This window comes from Aythya marila (assembly GCF_965140915.1).
Source record: "Aythya marila genome assembly, chromosome: 5".
Lineage (NCBI taxonomy): Eukaryota > Metazoa > Chordata > Aves > Anseriformes > Anatidae > Aythya > Aythya marila.
In genome coordinates this window covers 44,802,387-44,826,851 of record NC_139046.1, presented here as the reverse complement: position 1 = coordinate 44,826,851, position 24,465 = coordinate 44,802,387, and the positions used below count along the sequence as shown (strand labels likewise).

Below are 24,465 nucleotides of genomic sequence, written 5' to 3'. Positions count from 1 at the left end.
AAGAAAATGTGATACAATGTAATTGCACACAATTAAGTCACTTTTGGAAAAACAAAACAAAACAAAACACATTTGTTTCCATGCTATCTTTTATAATTTCTATACAGGTAGAAATTCTAATACAATGCCATTTTAGCAGCAAATAATGGAAGCAACTACTTTTAATCAACTTTAAAGTTAACACAGTCAAGAACAGAGTGCACTCTCCACAAACACGACTCACTTATTTTAACTATATTTGTGTTCTCTTATGCGTTTTAAAGTCTCAGTAAAAGTGCTTGCACTTTCTACCTAAAATCCAGGGGATAAAGCACTGTATCTGGGGCTCCAGATTCTACTGTAATAGTGAAGGTTGAACCCCCAACCTCTATTTCAATATTAATATTTACATTTATTTAGACCTTACAAACAAAATTATGAAAATGTAGTTAGCAGATAGCTGGTATAATGAAATAAATTAGAGTTAAAAGCAGCCTCAAACAACAGCATTCACATGAATCTTAAATGGAGCACATGCTCCATTTAAGGATTCTCTGCATGCAGACGCCTATATTACCCTTTGCCAGATCCTCTGGAAAAAGAGGGCACATACTGCTTCCCTTCACTTCTATTGCAGAGTACAAAGGATGCTTGAAGCCTATTTCTAATGCTTTTTATTTTCATTGGATCTGAAATGAGGAATCTTGGAAACTATGTCATCAATGATTTCAAGATAGCGAAGAAAAATATCACTGTTAACTTGCACAGCATGACCTAAAACATTGTTTTCCCCAATTGTATTTATTTATCGGAAATCAACACCCTTTTCCTATCTTGATAAACGCTGTGACTGGGGGAAAAAAAAAAAAAAAAAAAAGAAAACACAGAAGGTATAATTCTTTCCGGTCAACCCACATATTAGTTTATGCTGCCTATACTTTTCAGGCCACCTTACTTCAGTTCAAAACAGGGCTAAATCCCAAATCATAGCTGAATGTAGACTCCATTAAATAGAGTTCTGTTGATGTATCTGAAGAAAAATTCCTCCTTCAGCATCTACAGGCTGCAGAAAGTCCTCCATTTCTGTTAATGACCTCTTCCCTCTGTCTGATTCAATACAGCCCACTGGCTATGGAAATGACAACACTCAGCAGGTGACAACAAAACGGTCAACAAACAGTGCTGAGATATGTCATTTTCTTCAAATACTTTCCCAGGAATTAAATGACACACTGTGGTATGCTGTGTCCTGCTCAGATCAAATATTTCTTTATTAAATGAAACTGCACACTTTTATATACAGTTGCCATATAAAATGCAGGTTTAAGTGCACTGCTTCAAGCTCCAATTGCAAAACAATTTAGCATTTCCCACCCCTCCCCCAATCTCCTTTTAACATACAACCCCTTGGGCAGCAACTGCATGGATGCTGTATCTATGACATAACTCCAGATTGAAAGCACTGCCCTTATGGATTCAATCTGAGGCACTTATTGTGACTGGGACAAATTGGAGTATGCAAATCAGCACCTTTCAAGTCTCCTGAACCCAGGAAATCCTCTTGCTTTGTGTTCCAGCTAATGGACCTGAGATGTCCCTTTTAACAATGCTGTCTGTGCAACTCCTTTAACCTTTTCAGATTCAAATCTAGCCTTTGTTCCCAGCCTTTTGTAGAAACACGCAACGTATCAGGCTAACCTCTTTCATAATTTAAACCAGTGTCGAACCAGAGTCATAGCATTTATTAGTAGCATTCAGTGGCATTTACACATGTTTAAAGTGCAAAAGTAGCATCACAGAACAAAGATAGAACACTGAATAGAGGCATGCAGCATTACAATTTCTATTAGAGGGTTTTTCTGCCTCTTTTCAGCTTGAAATACCTATCATAATTCCATTAATTATGCTGGAAAAAAAATACACAATTCGATTTCTAAAGTTCTAAATAACATCTGGTGTAAGACTTTTACACTTTTATTACAAGAGGATGATCTTCTGAGAATACAAAGCACTACAAAGTGCTTAAAGTGAGACTGGTGATCAAACCTGGACAGATTCCTACGTAGATTATGTATTTAGCCAGTGAAAGGTGACATAGAATCTATCCTTAAATCAGAAACAGGAGAGTGTGGATGGAGATGCCTAGAATCTCCCTGGAAAGGGACAGTACAAAGCTGAGATACCAATCATTTCTTACTAGAGTCCCGTGGCTCTTCACAACATACCAGCATTTACACTGTTTTCCTGCTTTTCAACTCTGTTTGGGTGAGGTGTTTGACCTGTTAATAACTGGGCATTTCAAGTCACCCCAAATTACTTTTTCCAAGTAGGCTGTGTATCTTTCTTTTTCTCAATGTAACACTTACTATCATGATATTCTCCTGCCTCATTCCTTTTTTTTTTTATATATGATTTTCTTCCTAATTACAATTGAGATTATTCTCTTTCATCCTATCCAGTTGGAAACTTTACGTTCAGAAGGTCAACCTTCCCTCTGCATATACACTACTGTCTCTTATACCATAAATCTATAATTTTTGTTCAGTTTATACCAAGGCATTACAGCATCCTACTTATTACTGTTATCTCACTGTTTCTGAATGACTAATTTGAACTTTATACAACTATCAGTTTTCCTAGATAAAACAGTTGTATACTGAAAGATTTTTATTTTTATTTTTATTTTTATTTTTATTTTTATTTTTAAATAGAGATTTAGATTAAGTGTCTACTTTTTTACCCAAATTGTGTTCGATTTCTGGACAGCATTTTGTTGAGAACAATCAGTTCCCCCTTTGGTTTTGTATCTGAATGCTCTGAATGCCACTTATGTCTTTTTTTTTTTTTAAATAAAAACTAGCTGTATGATAAAGATGAGGTTCAGTATCAAAATTTAAACATACAAAGTAGACTACATATAGAAATAATTCTCTCATAGAGGGATTATGTGGTCTGTGGTCTCCAAACCTTCAATTCTGACCCATTATATACTCATTCTGTTTCACTGCATTACACATAGCTGTTTGCTGCCAAGAGAAAGTTTGAGATCACTTTGCTGAGTTGCTTGTTCTGCAACTACTATCTTTTCTTAATTGACGTTTTAATTTCCACTTTATTTCGGCTACTGATGCATAATTTATTCACTACTTAATCCCTATATATATATATATATATATATTTTTTTACAGACTGCACAGACCTATACTGTCCAGCATACCCTAAATTTTGTACTTTTTATTGGCTTTTTCACGTTTCCCTCTTTTTGCCTATCTTTGACACATACTAACACAGGATGGTTAGTAGTCTGTCCCTGTAGCCCAATACAGATTGCAAAAAACTGAACAGTCTTCTTCATCCTCACAAAGGTACACTCACCACTACAAACATCACCACTAGCAACAGCTCTTCACAAATCTCCTTGCCAGCAGAAGTCTTTTCTGCTAAGAACTTTTGCAGACTGGAAAAATCCTCAATCAGCACTACCATCATCTGCTTACTCGCATTTACTCTCTTGTCACTATTTCTGTGCTGATCACTGTTACACAGAGTTAACTTCAATATGTAATACTTAGAGTGAATGAAAATAACAAATGAGAAAGTAAATCTTCTCCCTAATATTTTATAGCACTGCAACACCTTCCTTTCTGTTTTCCACTTGACATTCTCTTGTCAGATGAAGCTCTCTGTAACAATTCAAATATTAGAAGAAAACGGATTTCTACTCAGTTGCGGTCCAGCCAGCCACAGAACTACCTCGAAACTTAACATCAACCTGTACTGCTTATATCTATTTAAAATACTCCAAAGTTTTACAAGATTCAAATATTTTTCAGGGAAGGCAAATTTTAGAACCATCTATTTTCTTCTTCCACTGTGATCATCCATACCATATGGCCAATTTTAATTCCTAATAGAGTGCTTACACAGTGAAATGTTAGTACTTATTTTCAGTACAGGAAAAACTTCTGTCTCCATGACACTACGCACAATTGTACTTCATCCATAATCACTCATTACTGCAAAAAATGTAAATAATTTATTCTGTTCACTAACCTTTGCTTTGTCTTAATAAAAAACAAACAAAAACAAAATAAAACAAAACAAAATAAAATAAAATAAAAAACTCACAGGTATTCCACAATCTAAAGTGGCTGCATGCTGAACATTCCCAGTGCATGAAAATCTTTACTTGAATGCTCTCCAGCAAGATGTTTTTAGAAAACATGAATACTGTCATTGTCTTGTTATATTCAATGTAGTAGTTATAGGTAAATAGCAACATCTTCCAAACATCACTAAATATTGTAGTGAAGATGAATAGTGAATTCTTTCAACTTTTTGTCTATGTCAAGCTTGGCAGAATAACATTGTCCTTCAAAGGGTGTCACAGTGCTACAAAACTAGTGACAGAAACAGAGGACAAGATCCATATGGATAACAGAGAAAAAACTGATATAGAAGTTTCCTTTGAATCATGTATTTGCTTCTACACCTGTTGCATTTGAAAATACCAATTCATAAAGCTGAATTAACTGCATTTTTAGGAGAAAATAGAAACATTCTCCTGATAAACACTTTCAATTTTTTCAGTTGAATATGAGAAAAAGCCTTTTGTTTTGTAACTACTGAAATATTATTAATATTTATTAACATTCAGTTGATCAATGATGTGTAATCACAAATACTTCTGAGAGTATCACGTGTATGATTCACTCTTATTTGCAGCTGTTACACACCTAAGACTGTGATGGAATCAGCATCTAGAAAACAATTCTAGACACAAATTTAGGTAGAACAGGCAGGTAGAATGGGTAGTAGCCAGCTGCAAACAGAAGACAAACTTTTAAAGCATTCACTTAGAGAGAAGTAGAGAGAAGAGACTGTTACTCATTTTCCTCATTTTTTTTCCTAAGGAAACGTAAACTTATGTGACATGCACCAAAAAAATAACATGCTGACCAAGATGTAGTTTAAGCTACTCTATATGGTTATGGCATCATCTGGAATGATTCACAGGAACCAGAGATGATACATTTATCCTGGATGTTTCTCACAATTAGTTACGGACCTACTCTGAAGAGCAGCAGTATACTATGTTGACATGTATGATATATTTCTACAGTTGCATATTTCTTAGTATTTTAGTGCTGGAAGTATTAATAAAAGAAAAGAATTATAGAATGGCTTGGATTGGAAGGGGCCTTAAAGATCTAGTTCCACCCCGTCTGCCATGAGACACCTCCTACCAGACCAGGTTGCTCAAAGCCCCATTCAGCCTGGGCTTGAACGCTTCCAGGAATGGGGTTTCTTCAGCTTTTCTGGGCAACCTCTTTCAGTGCCTCAACACCCTCACAGAAAAGAATTTCTTCCTTATATCTAATCTAAATCTAACCTCAATTATTAATAAATGTATATTTTAAAACAAAAATAAAATTGTTAGAAAGAGACATTTTTCAATTGTTCACAATGCAAACAATACATCAGTCTTCTTGCATTCATAGGCTGCATATGGTCTGCTTGCTTGCTGACTTTCAATACGCAAAAGCTAAAACAATCTCATAGGGTCTAATAACCTGTGGTTTCTCCAGGGAATGGAGTAAAGACAATTAAATCTCTATGAAGCTCTACCCCCATGCTGAGGTTTCCAGTGGCAGGAAAAAGAATATGAACCATATTTACAAAATACTGGACTGCCCTTCACATCCATAGAGAGTCTGGGAGCACTGTATGGAGTAAAGCCAAACCATAGCATTTAAGCCATATGTGACTTCCAGGGAGTTCAAACGGTGCTCCCATCCTAGGACCATTACATGATCATGTCTGCGCTGATAACGAGGATGCTACAAAGTATGCAGGGCTTACAGCCTGAGTGCATACCACAGGTAACTTGGCTGGGATACCTTGGGTAGAACTGCACATCCACTACAGCTATCCTTTCTGAATTGTGTTCCACTCCTGGATCTCCAGAGCATGCCCTTTACATCTTGTGGCTCATGACTCAAAGATGACAAAGAACACAGAGTCTTTAGGGTCAGAATTTCAACTGAGCCTCTGTTTCCTTTGACCTTAATAGAATCCTGTTGTTTTTGTCTCATGGAATCTAATACTGCAACTACTTAGACCTTCGTTCATCTCAAAATGGTTCCTTAGTATAAGAAATAGATATAAAGAGAAAGGGAAAAGTGAGTCTCAAAATTTTGAAGAAACCATTCAGCAGGGCTACAAAAAATCTGCTAGGAGAGTAGTGCCTTGCGGCACAGATGAAGAATTCAACAAATGTCATCTACTTTGCAAATCACCTGTGTACAACAGACCTTGCTATGCACATTTCGTTAGTTGAGCATTTGATTTTTTTCCCTGTCTAGGTCAGTAGTTCAAGTCTATCAATTCTATCAAAAGGATGTGATGGCCAATAATTTTAGGGGCATGGCAGAAATGAAAATAGGATCCTTTTTTTTTTTTTTTTTGGTGAAACTCAAGGTAGAAGTCTCTGTCATGAGGGTTATTAATGACAGTGCTCACCACTGACCAAGTCTATCAAAAAAAAAAAAAAAAAAAAAAAAAGAGGCATTTTGCTGCACTCTGACACTTCAGAGTGCTGATTTAAGGATTTCTTCACACAAAACGAGGTGGAGGTAGGACAGTATATGCAATTTAAGACAACTAGTATCTAAGTTATTGAGTATGGTAATATAATGCTATATGAAAGTGTTACAGCTTCTTAACAGCTGAATAGGCACTGCTGAAGCAAAGAATGCAATTATGAAAGTTATCACTCTTGTATGCAGGAATACAAAATATGTACCACTCACTACAGTTCAGATACACAGTTCTATTATTATTACGAATACCATCTTTCTATCCTATTCTGACTTTAAAAGCTATTCCATTTTGTATAATTCCAAATATTTATTCTTTAAGTAGTCATTGGTATTTTAAAGGAAGAAATATCTTTTATAGATATTAAATTTTATTTGAAAATACTGTACATTTTACTTTTAATTGTTTTACAGTTCAGATTGTAAGGTGTGTTCTTTTTTGTTCAAGAATTTTAAAAGCAACTAATTTAAATATGCAAAATTATCTTGAGTTGTTCATACGTGAACTTAAAAGCCATGCAACACAGGAAAATTAAGTAATTATGCCTCCAAGTTATTTACTGCAATTAAGCTCATTTATCATATGCAAATTAGTGCAAACTGGTCTCATTAGTTACTAAATTACTCAATATGAGCTGAACAATGTAGCACTCCAGTTTGTAATGAAAAATCCCTGTAGAGGCAAGCAGTATCAATTAAGCTAATTTGCATATGCAAATATATTCACTAACTTTCCCTTTTCTCTATATTTAGTTCTACATTTCCTGATCATTCCTGATTATATGAAGAATATGGGGTTACTGACCCTTTTCCATACCTCCTCAATAGCAATGAAGTTACAGGAAAAATCCATGAGCCTTGTATAAACTGATCATCTTTTTGTTAATTTTTAAAACCAGTTTCAGTCAAATTTCTGAATAGCAAGCAACAGAAGAAATTATTTTTTACTGGATTTACTTAATAAATACCACATATATACATAGAACTGTAAAACTGAAGATGTCTTTATTGAAGTCTATTCTCATTATAACGCTATTTTTCCAAAGACAAATGTAGAATAAAACAAAACACAACTATCTGACAAACCAAAAATCATTTTTTAAAAATAATGAACATATTGCCATTACCTATTTTTTCTCTCTTCATCATACAGGTAATCTTACTTGGAAAACATTTCAAAGTTATTTTGCCCTGACTTTGGACACAATGATTTGACAACATTTCACATATTCATGTTTTGGGGTTTCTTTTTTTCCACAAGCAGCTGGTTTCCTTGGCTGCATACCTACTGTAGGAATCTCTTCAGCATGATATACAGTAATTGACTATGGCTTGGATTTGTGGACTTGACCGAGACTTCTTGCTTATAGAATCAAGATGTAAAGTATCACAAGATGCACCTCTATTTCTATTTTTACATCATCATAAATAACATCCACCTACATCCACCTTTTCAAGCATACTGTATTATGCTTTTCATGTGTCTGTCAATAAATTTTGAAGTATCAAAATATTAGGAGGATTAGAGAGGCTTCTTAATTTCTGAGATTACACTTAACCCAGTCTTCAAAATATTAATAGCAAAAGGGATTAAACAAACTATAAATTCAACTTCCTCAGATAGCAGACTGAAAAACAGGTAGTCCCAAGGTATAATCATTCTGCAAGGTTGTTTACTTCACTTGCAAACAATACTTATCACAGCACTGCTTTGCATATCATCTTTAGGAGCAGCAAGCTAAATGAGAACTTGTTAGAACAGTACTCCATTGCAGAATCTATCTGGTTGTTGTTTTACTTATCTTCTGGAAATTTACATGTTTTCCAGAGATTATTTTTCTACCCATAAAACCACAAAACAGTACTTTGAAATTTGTTCAGATCTTTTAAAAGTGGTGCATTTGAACGCATGACCTAGACTTTCTTTCCAAGTGTTGATTACTCTAGTAAGATAAGATTTTAACATATCATGATAAACTTGCAACCATTATTAATTTATTTTGTCCTTTATCCATCATCAACAGTCTATTCTCTTAAATGTCAGAGTATAACTTTCTACTATCAATTAGGAGATTAATAGGAGTAATTTGGTAAAAGCACCACCCTCTCTGAGAAGGCCACACCTCAACAGATATTCAATATTATGTTGATGGCAATTTTGATTGAAAATCCTCAATCCATTTATTACAGTGCAATACAGATTATTTTACTAGTATTATGAGAAAGATATATCCTGAAAACACCCTAATTTATCATGTATAAGTAGAAAAAAAATGTAATCTAGCTTAAATAAGCAATAAAATCGCTAAATAGTCTAAAATACACAATAAGTGAAAAATTCAAATGTCAAGTAGTTGTCATAGAATAGAATCGTAGAATCATTCAGATTGGAAAAGACGTCTAAGATTTCCTAGTTCAACCTATAAATCTGTCAAAGTGGACGCCTTAGTTTTGTTCTTAAAAATTGACTCATATGTTCATATAGCATCAAACCTAATACCTAAAGAGTATATATAAATCAGTCTCAGTAAGATTTTGTCTAGATATTTCTTATAATTTATATTACAAGAAAGATACCTCTAGGATATATAGCACATTTTTACATACTCAAAACACCACACAAACAAATTACATAAATTGGAACATCACAAAACTGTTGTTTATTTATTCTTTTTTTTTTCCCCCCTACATTTATGAGACAGCATAACAGCATTTCTGTGTGATATGCAAACAGTACTGTAGATACTGGTGCAGATACCTTTGGTACAGTTACTATACTGCAAGCATTTGCTTATAGAATCAAAAATTTGAGCTAGATCTTTGCTAAGGATGCACAACTAAGTAAGTCACTTCATTCATGATTTTTGCTCCAAAGAGAAATTCATTCTACTGGTTAATTTCATGTTTTCCTAAAATTATCTTTGTTGCTATTTGGCATTTAGTTACTTTAAAAATATGTGAAAAATCTGACATTATCCATAATGCTTTTGAATGCCACAGCTGAGGTAGTACGGAGAGATAGCTCTCAATCTTTTCAAATTAAGTGGAATATTTCTCATGATAATATCCTAATTTACCTCTTTTGTACCTCTCAAAAGATAAAATACCAAGCAATATATTTGCATTGAGAATCTGTGTACATTGCTAAGTGTAGTTATTCAGTGCTGTGGTTAGAAAAGACTACATGTAAAGAGTGGTGTGGTTTTTTTTATTATTATTATTATTTCCATAGTGCTGAGTTTTTGCCTTGCTGACAAAACACTTCACATTTTGTTCTTAACTGCTTCTGCTCCACTTTGATTACTGTAACATAAGAAAGGCTGTACTAACCCTGACAAAACAAAGCATGCATAAGAACATCTCCATCAGTTTACTGTTTTTTCAATCTAATCTTGCTGGAATATAGCTCCTTTTACAGTGTGACTAAATTCTTTGACAAATATCTGATTAGTTTTTATCTCATAGCTAAGGAGACCTAAGAAGCATGCTGCTGTTCATCTTTTCTCTTTGCAGATTGTAGCAAATTTGTGATACATAATCATGACAACTGTGATATCAAAGAGGAAAGCAGTGCACATAAACCAAAGTGGGGAAAAACACCCTAAATCTGTGCATGACACATAAGGCAAATAAAATCACCAACACAAAATACTGTTTTGTGCACACACACAAATACATTCTGCAAGCAAACACCTACTGCACAGTTCAAAACAACAAAATATTGAGATTCATCTATACAACACCTGCCTTCCCTCTCAAATTGTTCCAATCATGGACTTTCTAAAAAGAAATAAATGTGACCTTTTAAATTTCATTAATATATTTCATTAATTTTCATTAATATAAGTGCTGACACCAACAGTATTCAAATTATTGGCAGAAATAGGTCTGACTAGTTATTTTGATTTTTCTTGGAAAAGCCATTTTTTTTTTTACCTGTAAAATATGACTTCCCAAATGTGACTCAAATACTTCAATGGCAAGGGCACTGGGACTTCTCCTGCGCTGGGCACCTATAACTGAATAAAAAACAGTTATGTTGCAAGGTCTGCACATTCATTTCTAATCCCTGATCACACCATTTCACATTAACTACTTAAATATATTTTGCATTTTAAACACCAGTGTTGATTTCAAATTTGCCTTGCATATAGTAAAATTGGTACATAATTTTCAGTGACTCAAAATTTTGAGGATAAAAGTATCCTTTTATCCTCAGAGAAGAAGAAGAAAGCTATTTAAATGTCCAGGAATTCTGGAAATGAATAGTCTATTCAAATATGTCCTCAGTTCTTGTAGAATTTTTTTTCATACGTTACGATGATAGCATGCAGAATGTAGTACTGAAAAAGGCACTAAATATAATGTAAATGTTTTGGAATGTAATGATGAGAACTAAATATTACCCAGGAAGATATTTGAGAGATTTATCTTAACATGTTACTTATCTTATTTGAAACTAAAATGAAGTAAACACAACTTTAAAAAGTTGACATTTGGCAACAGCTGCACTGTCATCACATCCGAGATATCAAAGATGCTCCTAATTATAGGGAAGTCGTATGTCAGGTGTCAATGTTAGTTGCTGGAAAAGATACCTAAAACTTCAACTTCTACACTTAAATTATATAGTTTAAAAGTACAATTTTAGTAACAGGTGGTTGTGTTTCAAAAGCAGAAGTGATTAGAAAACAAGCTAAGAAATCATAAAACTCATCTTTCATTAAACTCTCTATGCCAGGAGCACAAAGCCAGCAATTAAGTCTGAGTGACCAAACATAGGTATTGACTGCAAGCTGAGATTTCCTCTTTGGTTTAGGCTATACTTCCCACATGAACAAAGAAATAACACGGAGAAGACGGCACAGCACTGCTGGGACATTCCTACAAGTTTCAAAGCCAGGCATATCCATAGCAGGCACAAAAAGGTAAAATTTTAAAGTGCATACAAAAACATTTACGTCCAAAGACACTGATGGTCTAATGCCTTTGAAACCTCTTTACAACACACGGTAAGGAAAAAGAAGTAACAAGGGAGCCACTAAAACAAGTAGAATGGATGACTGTCAGTACTAAACACTCTAATTTAACATCAATGAAAACAAAACATAGAGCAATGTTTTTTTAGTCTTCTATGATACTGTCTGCCAAACATGATATCAGTAAGAAAAGATATATGCCAAGTAATGATAGTCATATTGACCTATTTGATGCTTCATGTAATTTCCTTGCAGGAAATTCTAAGCTATTTATATTAGGCAAACATGTGGCTTCATTGCTAATGGATTCAGGCCATAGCTCAGAATTACAAATGGTGACTGCTCTAGACTCAGTGTCTTCTTTTCTCTGAAGATACTTGAGGATGCAGATGCTACCAACATAAGAAAATAAGCCTTCAAGACTTCTCCTTTACACTTCAACTAAAGTTGGTAATAGACAGATATGTTGTACTTGTTTTTTAACATTAGTTAGTAAAGTGGCTTGCTTGACATGCCAGCATAATATTCTTCTTTTACTAGTTTTAAGTACTTATTTGTTATTATGTTTTTCTGTATCAGTCTTCTGATCCTAAATCATTTTGCTTCTTTTCAGTCTTATTTTTCCTATAGCTATAGTGACGCCTACCATTTACAGTAATGCCTATATCATGAAAAAAAAAAAAATCAGAGCACATAAAATTTGCTAGCAACTAAGGCTCCTTTAAATTTATTATTTTTTTTTTCCAGACATGAGACTTAAAGATGATCCTTCTTTCCTCCTTACTAAGCCTCCAGATATGTTATCAAAGGTTTGCTTACACAGGAGCTGTACCAATATTTCTAAGGGAAACTAGCTTTTGTTATGGGATTAAACAGAATATGTGGCATTGTGAAGATGATTGGTGTCCCCACTATGCTTGCTATCAATTAGCACCTTTTTTTTTTTTTTTTTTTTTTCCCCCAATGTCATTTCATTTATAATCTACCAGCAACAAAAATGAAATTTACAGTTCTGGACTGTTAGGCATTGCTTCATAGTAGTCTCCATAGGAGCACTGCAAAAAAACAAAACGAACCTCTGAAAGAACAAACAACCTGCTTAAATCCTTTAGGTTCTTTCATTCTTCCATCTAGACTGCGTTATATTTTCCACACATTATCTGAACACATCACCACTTGGAATTTGTCTTCCAATTAATTTTCTATTTCCTGCACTACATCATTCCTTTACAATCCACTGGCATTTTAAAGCGTATCCATTACATACAGAATATTGCTTCCAGTTCTATGATGTTAATTGCAGTTTTTTTAGCATGTGAGTATAATAACTTGAATAAAATGCATGAAGGCAATGTAATACTTTAAAAACAGTATCTTTAACTTGAAGTGATATTTGCAGGTAAGTTATCAGTTCTTCATACTTGGGTTGCTCTCAGTTCTATACGTCAAACCAAAAGACTCAAGGTCAGTGAGTTAACTAGAAAACAAGAGAGGGCCACATCTTAGCTTTAACATTGTCAGTTAAATCCTCTGTTGATGCCTGTATCCTAGTGGCTGGTATACATGTACACAAATACCTTGCAGTACTTTCAAGGCATTCAGATCATTGACAGTTTTATAGCAGAACTTCTTGATTTATGTGTCTTACACTTACTCAGGTGATGTGGTGTTGTAATGACAGTTCCTAATTTTACAACCAACATAAATATGTTAAACAGAAAACCATTCTGCTTCTAGTAGCCATACTGCAACTCTTTTTTTTGGTAACATAATAGATGTTAAATATGCCCTTTCTGTATTTCTCTCATTTCCCTAACTATTATTCTTAACATTTTGAGGAATGAGACAGAAATATTAAGATAAATCTAGAACAGGTGAAAAACTTATTTTCTTCAATCTTTTGATTTCATTACATCATTATGTTACTTATTTGAGCTTTGAAGATTTCTCAATAAAGGTATCTGCATCAGAAGAAATACTATTTGGAATATACAGATGCATATCACATTGACAGATTTCAAAAACACAGCAATCTCACAGTCCAATCACAGCACAAAGCCTCTTATTTGTGCTGAATGGATCATTCGCAAGACAATAGATGAAAGGAAGACATAGACTGAAATGGTTGGATTAAAAAACAGGCCATGATTTTATTTTCTTATGAAATTTCAAAACAAACTATAAATACTGAACTGGCTCCCATCATAAGAGCCACATCCAGTCATCTCTAAATCACTCCCCCTGTGGATGGAACCATCAACAGATGCAGTTTAGCTGCTCACAGAAAACTTGGAAAGCAAGGGATTTAGAATTCATATCAGAACATATAAATCAAAGCAGCTCAATGAACTTCACAGTCCTAAAGATCTGTATATGTGTGTGTATATATATATATATATTTTTTTTTTTTTTTTTTTAAAGTAGATTCTCTTTTAAATGTAGAAACAAAGCATTCCTTTCAAGGGGTTAATTTCTTTTTTTGAGTATCAGGAATTAAGTGAAATCAGGACATGGAGAAGGCTGAAGCATGTGTACCAACTGGAACAGGAGGCACAAAGGAAACAAGTTCCAAACCCAGGTTAAATTCTTCTTCCAAGTTTCTGTTGTTTTAGTAGTATGAACGAACTTCTATAAATAGGCTTTTTTGTTTGTTTGTTTTTATATGTAGTCATATTTTATACTGTCTACTTTTAATTGACAAAGTTTAAGGCTTGAACGTAAAATTCTGGTTAACAAAAAAGCTGGCTGAATCAATATTGCTATCAAATATTGATTACTAATAGTGACAAGAAGATTGAATGATTTCAAAATACACCTTGTTGTGCTGGAACAGAGGATTCTCCCCATTGAAATATTTTACTTCCCATAGCGTTGGACCGTGACTTTTACTATCCAGATTGACATGACTGACATGTCTATTCCTGGCATAGGATTATTCTGTAACAAGCTATTAATAAGGAAAAAAATCTAACTGCTCATAAATTCCTCTTTAAATTTTCTCCCTCAATGACTAATCTGGCTGTGCATGTGGTGAAGGAAGAACCACATCCCTTTCAATGTGTCTTGGGGGCAGTCTAAGCATGCTTAATGCAATCTCAAGAGCATTTGCAATTGTGCTAGAAGGAGTGGGAAGCTATGGGAAAGAAAAATGTACACTGCCTAACAAAGATTTCCATGTATCCCTATATGAGAGGATTTCCTCTAACACACTTCTAAGCCTCTGGAGCAAAGAATGACCAAAAACTGATGTCCACTGTGACCTTCTCCTAGTGAACAGAGAACAGTAATTAAACAGAAGCCATATTTTTTGAGCTCTAGGAATGAAAATGTAACACCAGTTCTCCCTAAATACTTTTGTGAGACGTTGTGTGCCACATCTCAACATAAATTGGTTTTGTGGAATCTTTGGTACAATTCAGACTAAGTTTTAAAATGCTGTTGCTTTGATAATTTTTTTTTTAAAACTATTCTGAACTTTTTAATTAATTCTCCTGAAATTGTATTTACTTAGAAAGGCCTTTACTCAATTAGCCTCAAAATCTTCATTTATTAATTTCTTTTTAACTCTTCTGAGCAGCACTTTTTTGTATGCTTGAAAGGAGAGGGAGAGGCAGGCCCATCCCATCACACACATTTAGGTAATCTGCTGTCTGAATAGTCATTTAAAAAAAAAATAGAGCCCATGTTTCACTTTTTTGATCTTGAATAGTTCTGATTATGTCAAAAAAAAAAGTCAGACTTCAATTAGCAAAGCCTGAACAGGCCTGCATAAATATGAAAGTTCATAAACAGCCCACCAAAAAGACAATTATCTTTTTTATTCACAAAATACATAACATATGACTACATACCTTGCAGGTTTTAAATGAAATATTATAAGAGAAATATTAGACAATGCAGGGTCATCTAATATTTCTCCCTATAGGTATTAACAAAATACATGATAATTTCAGATAAGAAAGAGAATCATCTCAGGTGACCATATATGTGAAGCATGTAAAGCATGTAAACAGAGTTTTGAATACATTTTTTTCAATGTAAAGATTTTTTTCAATCTACATGAAGATTTCTCTTTTGTTATTTCAAGGAACAACTCCAAATGCTTGTGAAAGAACAGTGAAGTTGAATGAGATAACCAGAGTGGTTTCACAGGAAGAAGTGAGATGCCATTTTAAAACCCTGAGATTTTCCAATGAGCAAATTATTTGGAAATGCTCAAAAATTCTGTTTTAGAATAGACAGGGACACTGATGGAGGGCTAGACTGAACAACAGAAGATGCAATGTGAGAGAAAAATAATGTGAAACCAACATTAGGCTCATGAAAGCAGGCTAGTATTTACATATTGTAAAATCCACATAAACATTTTATTGCTTTTAATTTCTCTAACTTCATATTTAATACCTTGCTACATTTTGTTTTCTTCTTCTTTTTTTTTTTTTTTTTTTTTTTTCTGTTGATCATTCTTTGCCACCCCATTTATCACTGATTCTAAGTTTTGAGAGAAATCTTTAGCAAGAATCAACTTCTAGGCCTGAGATGTATGTTGATGACATAAGGTATAGATTATATATATTCAGATCCTGTTCTAAACTGTGATCAATGGTGGGCAACCAGCATGATGTAAGCAGAGATTTTGCCCTCTAAATTGGAAAGGGTATCCAAAGAAAGTAGATGATGTCACCACTCTACCTCATCGTAAACCATCATGGGATCCAAAATTTAGGTCCCTTATAACATCCACCCACACAGATGGGAAGAAGAAATAAATCTCAGATGGAGTTGCAACATATGTGGAAAAGTATTTTATCCTGGTTTAGTAAAGCTATGGGAATCATTAATGCTGTGCCATTACCAACTAAGTATCACAGCAATAAAGTATCAGCACAAAATTGTCACAAAGGACTACATGTAAGATGCATAATGCAATATATGATAATCAACTTGCAAAGCTAACAATGGCATTTCAAATCTATTTTTTGTGTAGGCAAATGCCTATTATTCTAGACGTCCATCTTCTGGTCACTAGTACACAGCATGTATTCATTACTGGAGAATCCACTGCTCAGAAAGCAAACCAAACCTTTCCATTGAATAACTAAGTAGTTATCAAGAATGAACTGGTTAAATGTTACCTAACAGGATTACAGGTGTGTTGTTTATTTCAAGTAGATCTTCTATAGTGTTTCATCAAAAACTCTAGGGATTAAAAAAAATTGTAATGAAATTTGTTTTTCAAATTGAAGTTAATACTTTTAAACTTAAAAAACAAAAACAAACAAAAAACCAACACTTTTAATAGCTTATTTTAGTTTCCATAACTTAAAACTGATCAAATAAAAATGTCAAAAAAGCAGAAAGAAAAAAAAAAAAAAAAAAGAAAAAAAAAAAAGAAAGAAAGAAAAACTGAAATCAAAAGATCTGAAGATGTATTTCCCAGAAAAAATGTGTTCCCCTTCCCCAGATTCTAGGTGAATGGAAAAAAGCAAGTAGAGAAGTGGCTGTCTTAGTGCAAGTTTTCATCTATTTTATGTGCCTGTTCCCCAATTATTTTCATCTGCTTTATGGATCTGTTCCTTCCCACAGGATTTGTTCTCTGGGTGTGGGGTGGGAGGATGAAGCAAGATTTCTGATGTCCTAAATATTTCTCTCTCTTTTCTGAACTTCTTAAAATTAAAAAATCCAAGATTGGAAGTTAAACACACCTTAGAGATTAGCATATTCAAGATTCTTATGTTCTCTATTTGATAACTCAAATAACACTGTTTCTTAATCAGTACGTATTTGTACATTTTACTACTTTATTTCAGAGATTTTTCTTTTCACTCTTAAGTATGAAGGCTTTGCTGTGCAAGAATTTCCAGTCATCTAAGCAAAGAGAGTTCTCCATCTGTGGCTGGGGGAGGGAGCACTGGCCTTTCTCCCACACTGTAGTAGTTACTATAGGAACTATTGTGCCTCCTTCAAAAGGGCTACAGACAGGGTGATTAAAATTCTTCATGGGAGAACCCCCACTCTTCTCCTTGACAATGAAATTCTTCAGGGAGAGGGCTAAGCCTCCAGTTCAAGAATGGCAGCACCTGAGGGAGTGATGTGGCAGAGAGAATCACCACTGCTTTAAATTGAAACACATGGGAAAAAATACAAGGGCCTGCACTCCTGAATTAATTTTCTTCTCCTCCCATGAAATACAGCAACATTGGCCAAAACTCCAGAAAAACAGGAGAAGGAATAACTTCATGCACCTTCCACCACACAGAGGACAACGGCACAAAGTAAAGAACACACAATTTCCATTAAAATCAATAGAAGGAGAAGCAAAAGAACTACATCACCCATAAAACAATTAAGGGTAACTATTAACATTCGCTCTAGTCATTAGCTTCTCTGCAAGGTAGCAAAATGCGCATTGACATGGAGAGGAGGGACCAATGTCTGATATAACTGAATTAGAGCTACCTCCCAGTATCAACTTCACTTTACAGGGGTTGTTTTACAATTAATTATTACACTGCTCACAAAAATATGTGAGAAGGAAGAATATATACAGAATGAAAGTATATGGAGTGTAATCCTAACACATACAGTGCGCTCCCACAAATAGATAAAATATGAAGGAGGTTAACTCTACCACCATAGGTCAATAGAATAGTTCAGTTGGAAGAGACCTCCAAAGATCATGAAGTCCAACTCCAATATTGTTAGACAGTAGCATTCTTAAAGAAGAGAGAAAAGTGGTACACTTAGGTCCAGAGAGGATTGGTCACAAATATGGGGTAATGTGAGAAGCACAAAAATGTTTTGAAAACTGTCAAAACAATAGATAGAATAGCTGAGAAAGTGCTGCCAGTAAAAGAAGTTTTAGATGTCATTGCAGATTTAATGATATTGGTCTGAATAATTAAAGTGAGATAGGAACTTCCCAAGAAGTCCTATTGCTCTGAAGAGAGAGTTGAAAAAGTCTGCAAAAATATGGGAGGAGGACAGATGTGCAAGGCAAGGGAGAAGGAGACACAAACACAGGGTGAGTTGAGGGGGTTAAAAACTGAGGCATTTGGCAATGTTTTAAGTAAATGCCTACTCCGTGAGATTTGGACCTATCAATGGAAAAATGCATAAACATTACGACAGCATAAAGAAATTCCTTAAAATTATCAATTTCATCCCAAATGAATGTATATGTGTTACTTATCCAGATATAACACGACGACACTTATTGGGCTGATAATTCTATTGTCTTTTATTTTTAAACTAGTATTAAAATTCCTTGTGGAAGAAAACTGCTGTCACCCCTCTCCAGCTTCAGAAATGGTTAGTGTCACTGATTCTGTTCTCAGGAGGAGGATGAGGTATTAACATCAAGTCAGAATAGTGTTATATAGTGTCAGACTATACTTGCTGGTAAAACTAAGAGGCCTACATCTGTTGTCTTGCTTTTTTTTTTTTTTTTTTTTTTTTTTTTCCAGCCTGATCCCAAAGGTTCATGTTATGACATTTGTAACATCTGCTACAAATGCGGAGGTAAGTCAGGCACAACCTTATTACTTCCAATCTAACGCTCTATCCATCCGCAGGGCTTTCATATGCCACTAGTATGTCAAGGGGACCTAAAGCTGTTCGATCTACATGAAGCAAGGTATAATATATTTCTGAGAGACAAGAATGAGAAATCTTGCTTTGTTATGCCTTCCCCTTTTCTGTTGTCTTAAATCTTGGCAGTGTTATTTCAGAATCTTCTGTGAACAAAACAGGCAAGCTGCTCCTCCTTAAAGTCAATACAATTGCCTTTTTATGCCTTAGACGGTGGTGTGTTGTAAATGTGCAAGCTGTGATTCACATCATCCCTGTTTTTACTAACACTACAACATATCCAGCTTCCCTGGACTAGACCTTCCTATACAGAGGTTTAATTTCTTGCCTACTCTTCTCTTTATTCCTTTTCACTTCATTTTTTTTGGATGCACTGCATCATTTTATGGATAAACTTTTACCAGTACTCATCAGAAATATGCAACTCCTGTAGGACAGAAATATGGTAACAAAAAAGTAAATGGGTAAGGAAAATGAATAACAAAATGCTTTACAACCAGCATGCTTTCCATTAGCTTACCATTACTATTGGTAGAGTAACAGATGTGGACTTTTATTGATATATTCCATAGTACTTGAAGATTTAAATACTTACTTGTTAACAGCCTAACATATAATGTGCTACCAGAGCTATGCTGTCACTACTGAAGTGTAATGCTAAGGCTAGGCATTTCACATCTGCCTGCAGAGGAAACCAACTATTTGCTACATGGCTACAACTGCCCACTGAATTTTCCTAAGACACACATATAACCTCTTCTGACAGCAAGTGGAGTGTAATATTAGAAACTTACAGTTTTAGATGTTACTGAACTAATATACTCAACAGCCAGTATCAGAACCTCCCCCCACCCCCCAAAAAAAAAAAAAAAAAAAAAAAAAAAAAAAAAAGAGAGAGAGATAAATTTTGCATTTGATACAGTCTGCAACCAAGCAGTTGTATTTTTTTTGGTCATCTGTGCTTCTAGCATATTCACTATCATACTATGACAGTCTAAGTAAAAGGAAGCCTCTGAGATATGAAGGACATTGGAAAAGAACAAGTTGCTTATTTTATGTGAACTCCCAAAATTAACAAATACATCCAAGATTGCTATTGGCAAATGCAGGAGTCATCTTCACCATGCATGCAAAATCCAGCTATGACATAACCCTTAACTGACTAAATACACTACTAGCCTACTGAATTGGGTGATACACTGAAACGAATCCAAGTACACAACTCTTCAGAACTGTTTCTGGTTCTGAGGTGGAATGCAGAACTTTACTACTTTTACAGTCTTGTAAAAAGACTGCAGGTCTTGCAGGTGGTGGATTTGTTGTATGCTATGTGCCGTTTTCCCTTTTCATAACACAGTCATGAACATACAATGAAGATTTCTAAAATGAGTGAAACTGGGTACAAGTCTTCAACCAATCCCCATTTCCAGGGAAGAAATCTGCATCAGTTACCAAAACTAAACTGTGTAATTAACTGAGGATTTTGGTAAGCACCAACTGTGTCACTAGTCAATTATTTTTCCTTGTCTTCCAGCTGCTGCTTCTCTCTATTTATAAGAGAGGCTGCAGGAAAATGCAACTAATCAGAATTTGGCAATTTCAAAAAATAACTAAAGAAATGTAAGGAGATTACTATGACCAGCTGTAGTATAATTAAGAAACACTTAAAATCTTTGCAACTTGTTGTTAATTTCTTATTAGGAAAAAATGATGGGTTTTTTGTTTTGTTTTGTTTTGTTTTTCACCAAGAAGTTTTATAAGATCTAATATTGAATTTTTGAATTGCTGAGGACTGAAAAATGAGCAAGTCTCCCAATCCTAATGTAGTGTGGTCTTCAACACTAACAACAACATATTCTTATGCAGAATATTGGTTAAGTCCTTGCAACTGGGAAATGGAAGTGCTTGTTTTTAAAAGCACTGCTGCTTACAGAATAATTTGAGTTGATCCAAATCCCAAAGCCACTGTGGTACAGGGAAAGACTTTGGAAGGGGCTCTTAACTAAAAGATAATAAAAAAATAAAGGCGCGCTATCATTTGTAAGAGTCTATTTCAGCAGTTTTTAAGAAAACTATCTCTTGGAGATTCCAATCACTGTTAAGAAGCATAGTGAAATCTTTACAGGACATAGTGATATGGTCTTTAAATATTTGCTGAAGTTAAAAAAAAAAAATAAAAAATACAGCTGATGATGAATGAGCTCAAAAATAAATGAGAAATAGGAAGTTAACATATTTTCTGTTATTATTATTGGTTCCAGCAAAAGACTGGTGTTTCCTTTTTTATAGGCAGTAGAGTCTTTTTTTAAACAGTTATGTAAGGAGAGACCAGTTTCTTTCACCTTTGGATATGCCTACCAGGGAAGAGTATAAAACAGCCTGAACAGAAGATAGCCAAGATAGTTATGGTAGTTAGAGCTTAATAATGAGAACAGGAAGGAAATTCTCTACAGCCGGAGAGAATATTTTCTGTAGGCACAACATTCACTTCAGCAGAGTTGCATTCATTAGCATTAGGAATTAATTCAAGCTCAAGATTTTTTCTGCAGTGAGGGAAAATATTCCTTTTATTTCATTATGTCACAGCTAAGATTCACACTTCCTACCTGCAAAAGTTAAGTCTCCCCTGCTGTAAGACAACAAACATGGCGGCTATGGTTCAAAATATACCTTGAACCATCAAAGTTAAGTGATTTATTCTAGCCAGATATTTTGGTATTCTTTATGAAATGAACTTACAAGCATCAGAATTTATTCCCCACACAGTATTTGAATCAGACATGGACACAGATGGTTACCTCAACACTGGGGGCACAGTTTCATTTTGCAGTATAACACTCCAAGTCTTTAAATCTTTCTCACATTTTGTGAGCACTGATAAATTATTTTTTTTTCTTTTTTTTTAAGCTTTACAATTATAGCAATAATGTATTGCATTTAGATAGCTTCTCAATTATCTTTTATTTTACACCCACCAAACCTAAGGTAATACACGCATTTGCTTAAAAAAATAATTTGCTTAATGTAGCACCTCAGCAGTCTCTGAGTTGAGGTTTTACTGAGTTTCTTTGACATCTCCTTTTAGTACGTAAACTTCACATTTTTTGTGCTAAGTCCAGCTGAAAAACTAGATTTTCACACCTATATAATTTGCAATTGAAGCTCAATTTAAATTAAAAAAAAAAGCCCCCCCACTATAAAACAATATCATGCTTAAACTAAAATATACAAAGAGAGTTGAATGAAGACTGCTTAAACTCAACATAAAACACACTCCTTTTTTCTCCTCTCCTGTCATCCACAACCTTTATGCATTCCGCAGAAAAACTAATAAATAATGCCTGACACTGTTTATCTATTTTTCTTATTTCTTTTAGTAACCTTTTGGAAGAGGGTTTGTATTCTGACATTCTTCATTATGAATGTGCTAGCTTAAGGGCATTTTGGATGATTTTAAATTGTCTGCTGTACTGATGTACAGCAAACATCTTATTTTGTTAATAATACCTAAAAATCTGAGAAATTTACATGAAAAAATGCATTTGCACTCAACAATGTTGTAGGAGAACAAGACAAATGAAGCAAGTTATTTCTATGAGTACTGACAGAAGTCTTTCAATACAAAGGCTTTGCCTTATGAATGCAGTATTATTGCAACATGTATTCTACCCCTTTTCACAAATAATATGGAGAACACACTAGAACTGTTAAGAGAAAAAACAGCTATTAAATCTAAATCCCAATGTTTCCAACACTGTCCCTGAAAAAAAATAAATTGTTTCAAAAATCTCTGAGAATAATTCTCACCTCATAGGGACTCCTTATTTTAAAGGAGAGGAAGAATCTGAGGAATAAAGAGGCACCTGCATCACTGGAAGAGGAAAAGACAGTGCTGTGGTAGCTGATGAGTAGATGTCTTCTAAAGAGAAAGGTTTATTTTGGTGAGTAACGACTTCAGAAAAAAAAAATATTTTTTATAGATAAGAGGAAAAGTGGATGGCAGGAGAATAGATTGAACATCAAAATACTTATAATAATAATAAAGAAAAAATCTAAATAGAATTTTTAAGCTGTGTCTTGCTCACAACTCTACCAAGAGCTGCATGCAGGAAAGATGTGGTCTCCGCTGCTGTGCAGAGACTACTTGCAGTTAGCTCAAGGCACAGCTCCCACGGTGCCTTGAACCTCACCCCTGTTTTCAGAAGGAATCCTCTAGTTCCACCGAGGTCATATTTGAGCTTACTAGCTAGCTGGTGGCCATGAGTGTTGCTGACACTAGAGCTAATAAGGCAACAGGGACTCAATTGCTCTGAGCTGCATATACAACTCTCCTGTTTTGTTAATCCATTTGGTCTGTGAGGTTCAAATGTCCATTGAACCACTGCACATATCATCTTGAGGTGGGCTAAGGGTATGCCTGTACAGTTACAATACAGGCAAAGGTGAACTAGCTGGAAAAAGGTTAATGTGGCCACTGATAATGGTCTAGCTGTGCTAACACAAGCTATAAAACTTTCCCATGAAGCAAGATAAAATAACTTTTTTTCTCCTCTGTGTTACCACAGCTGAGTTGCTTCCAGTCCCTGAGCTAGCTTATACTGCTGTGTAAACATGTTCTGTCTAATGAAGAACTGTTAATTAATTCTTAATTAATTAATTTGTTAAGAGCTAATGAGGGAAAGCGTATTGTACAAAAAATCCTGGAAAAGACTAAGCACACCCTTTTTCCATCTCATATTTTCTTCTTTTACCTTACTTCAACGCATCTTTGCTTTCTACACTTCCCTCTTTCCTCAGTTTTCTTACTTGACATTAGCATGCTTATTTGCATTGGCACTTTTAACCCCACATAAGTTCCTTACAAAGAAATTTTCACTATGATCAGAGGACCTAACGCTCTCGTGTGAGGTAAAACGGATCACTTTCTTAGGTATGTGAAGCTCTAGAAGGCAACATAGCTGGGGATAATAACTATCTGCTTCAGTACTTTCAAGTTGAAGTAGCTGAACTTCACTCACTAAACATGTATACATACACACACACACACACACTATCCCTACAAACCACTGGATGTTATTCCAAAAATCCTTGTCCTGCAGGGATTTTAAAAACTGTCACAGCTTTCAGTAAAATCATACAGCAGAGAGCCTACTATTCACTCCACCAAAGTTTCAGACTGTCAGCACCACAGGGGAGGTAGCCTTTTCCCTCATTTTGCTATTGATAGTGTAGCTCCAAAGGGTTGTGACCTACTCTCATTTTCAGGTTAATGTCCTCTCCCTTAAACAGTGCTGGCTGGAAAGGAAAGTGTGGTTATA

The 24,465-nt window shown here is 34.7% G+C and overlaps 1 protein-coding gene across 3 annotated transcripts in view; it reads right to left on the bottom strand.

The window, feature by feature from the left end:
• NPAS3 (neuronal PAS domain protein 3) overlaps positions 1 to 24,465 on the bottom strand; it is a gene marked incomplete at its 3' end in the record, with an annotated part of 610,700 nt that overhangs the window by 295,076 nt on the left and 291,159 nt on the right. For all 3 annotated transcript variants that reach the window (XM_082761139.1, XM_082761140.1, XM_082761138.1), the window contains one exon: positions 10,515 to 10,597. In XM_082761139.1, coding sequence (XP_082617265.1) covers positions 10,515 to 10,597 — 83 coding nt within the window. The remainder of the gene's footprint in view (positions 1 to 10,514; positions 10,598 to 24,465) is intronic.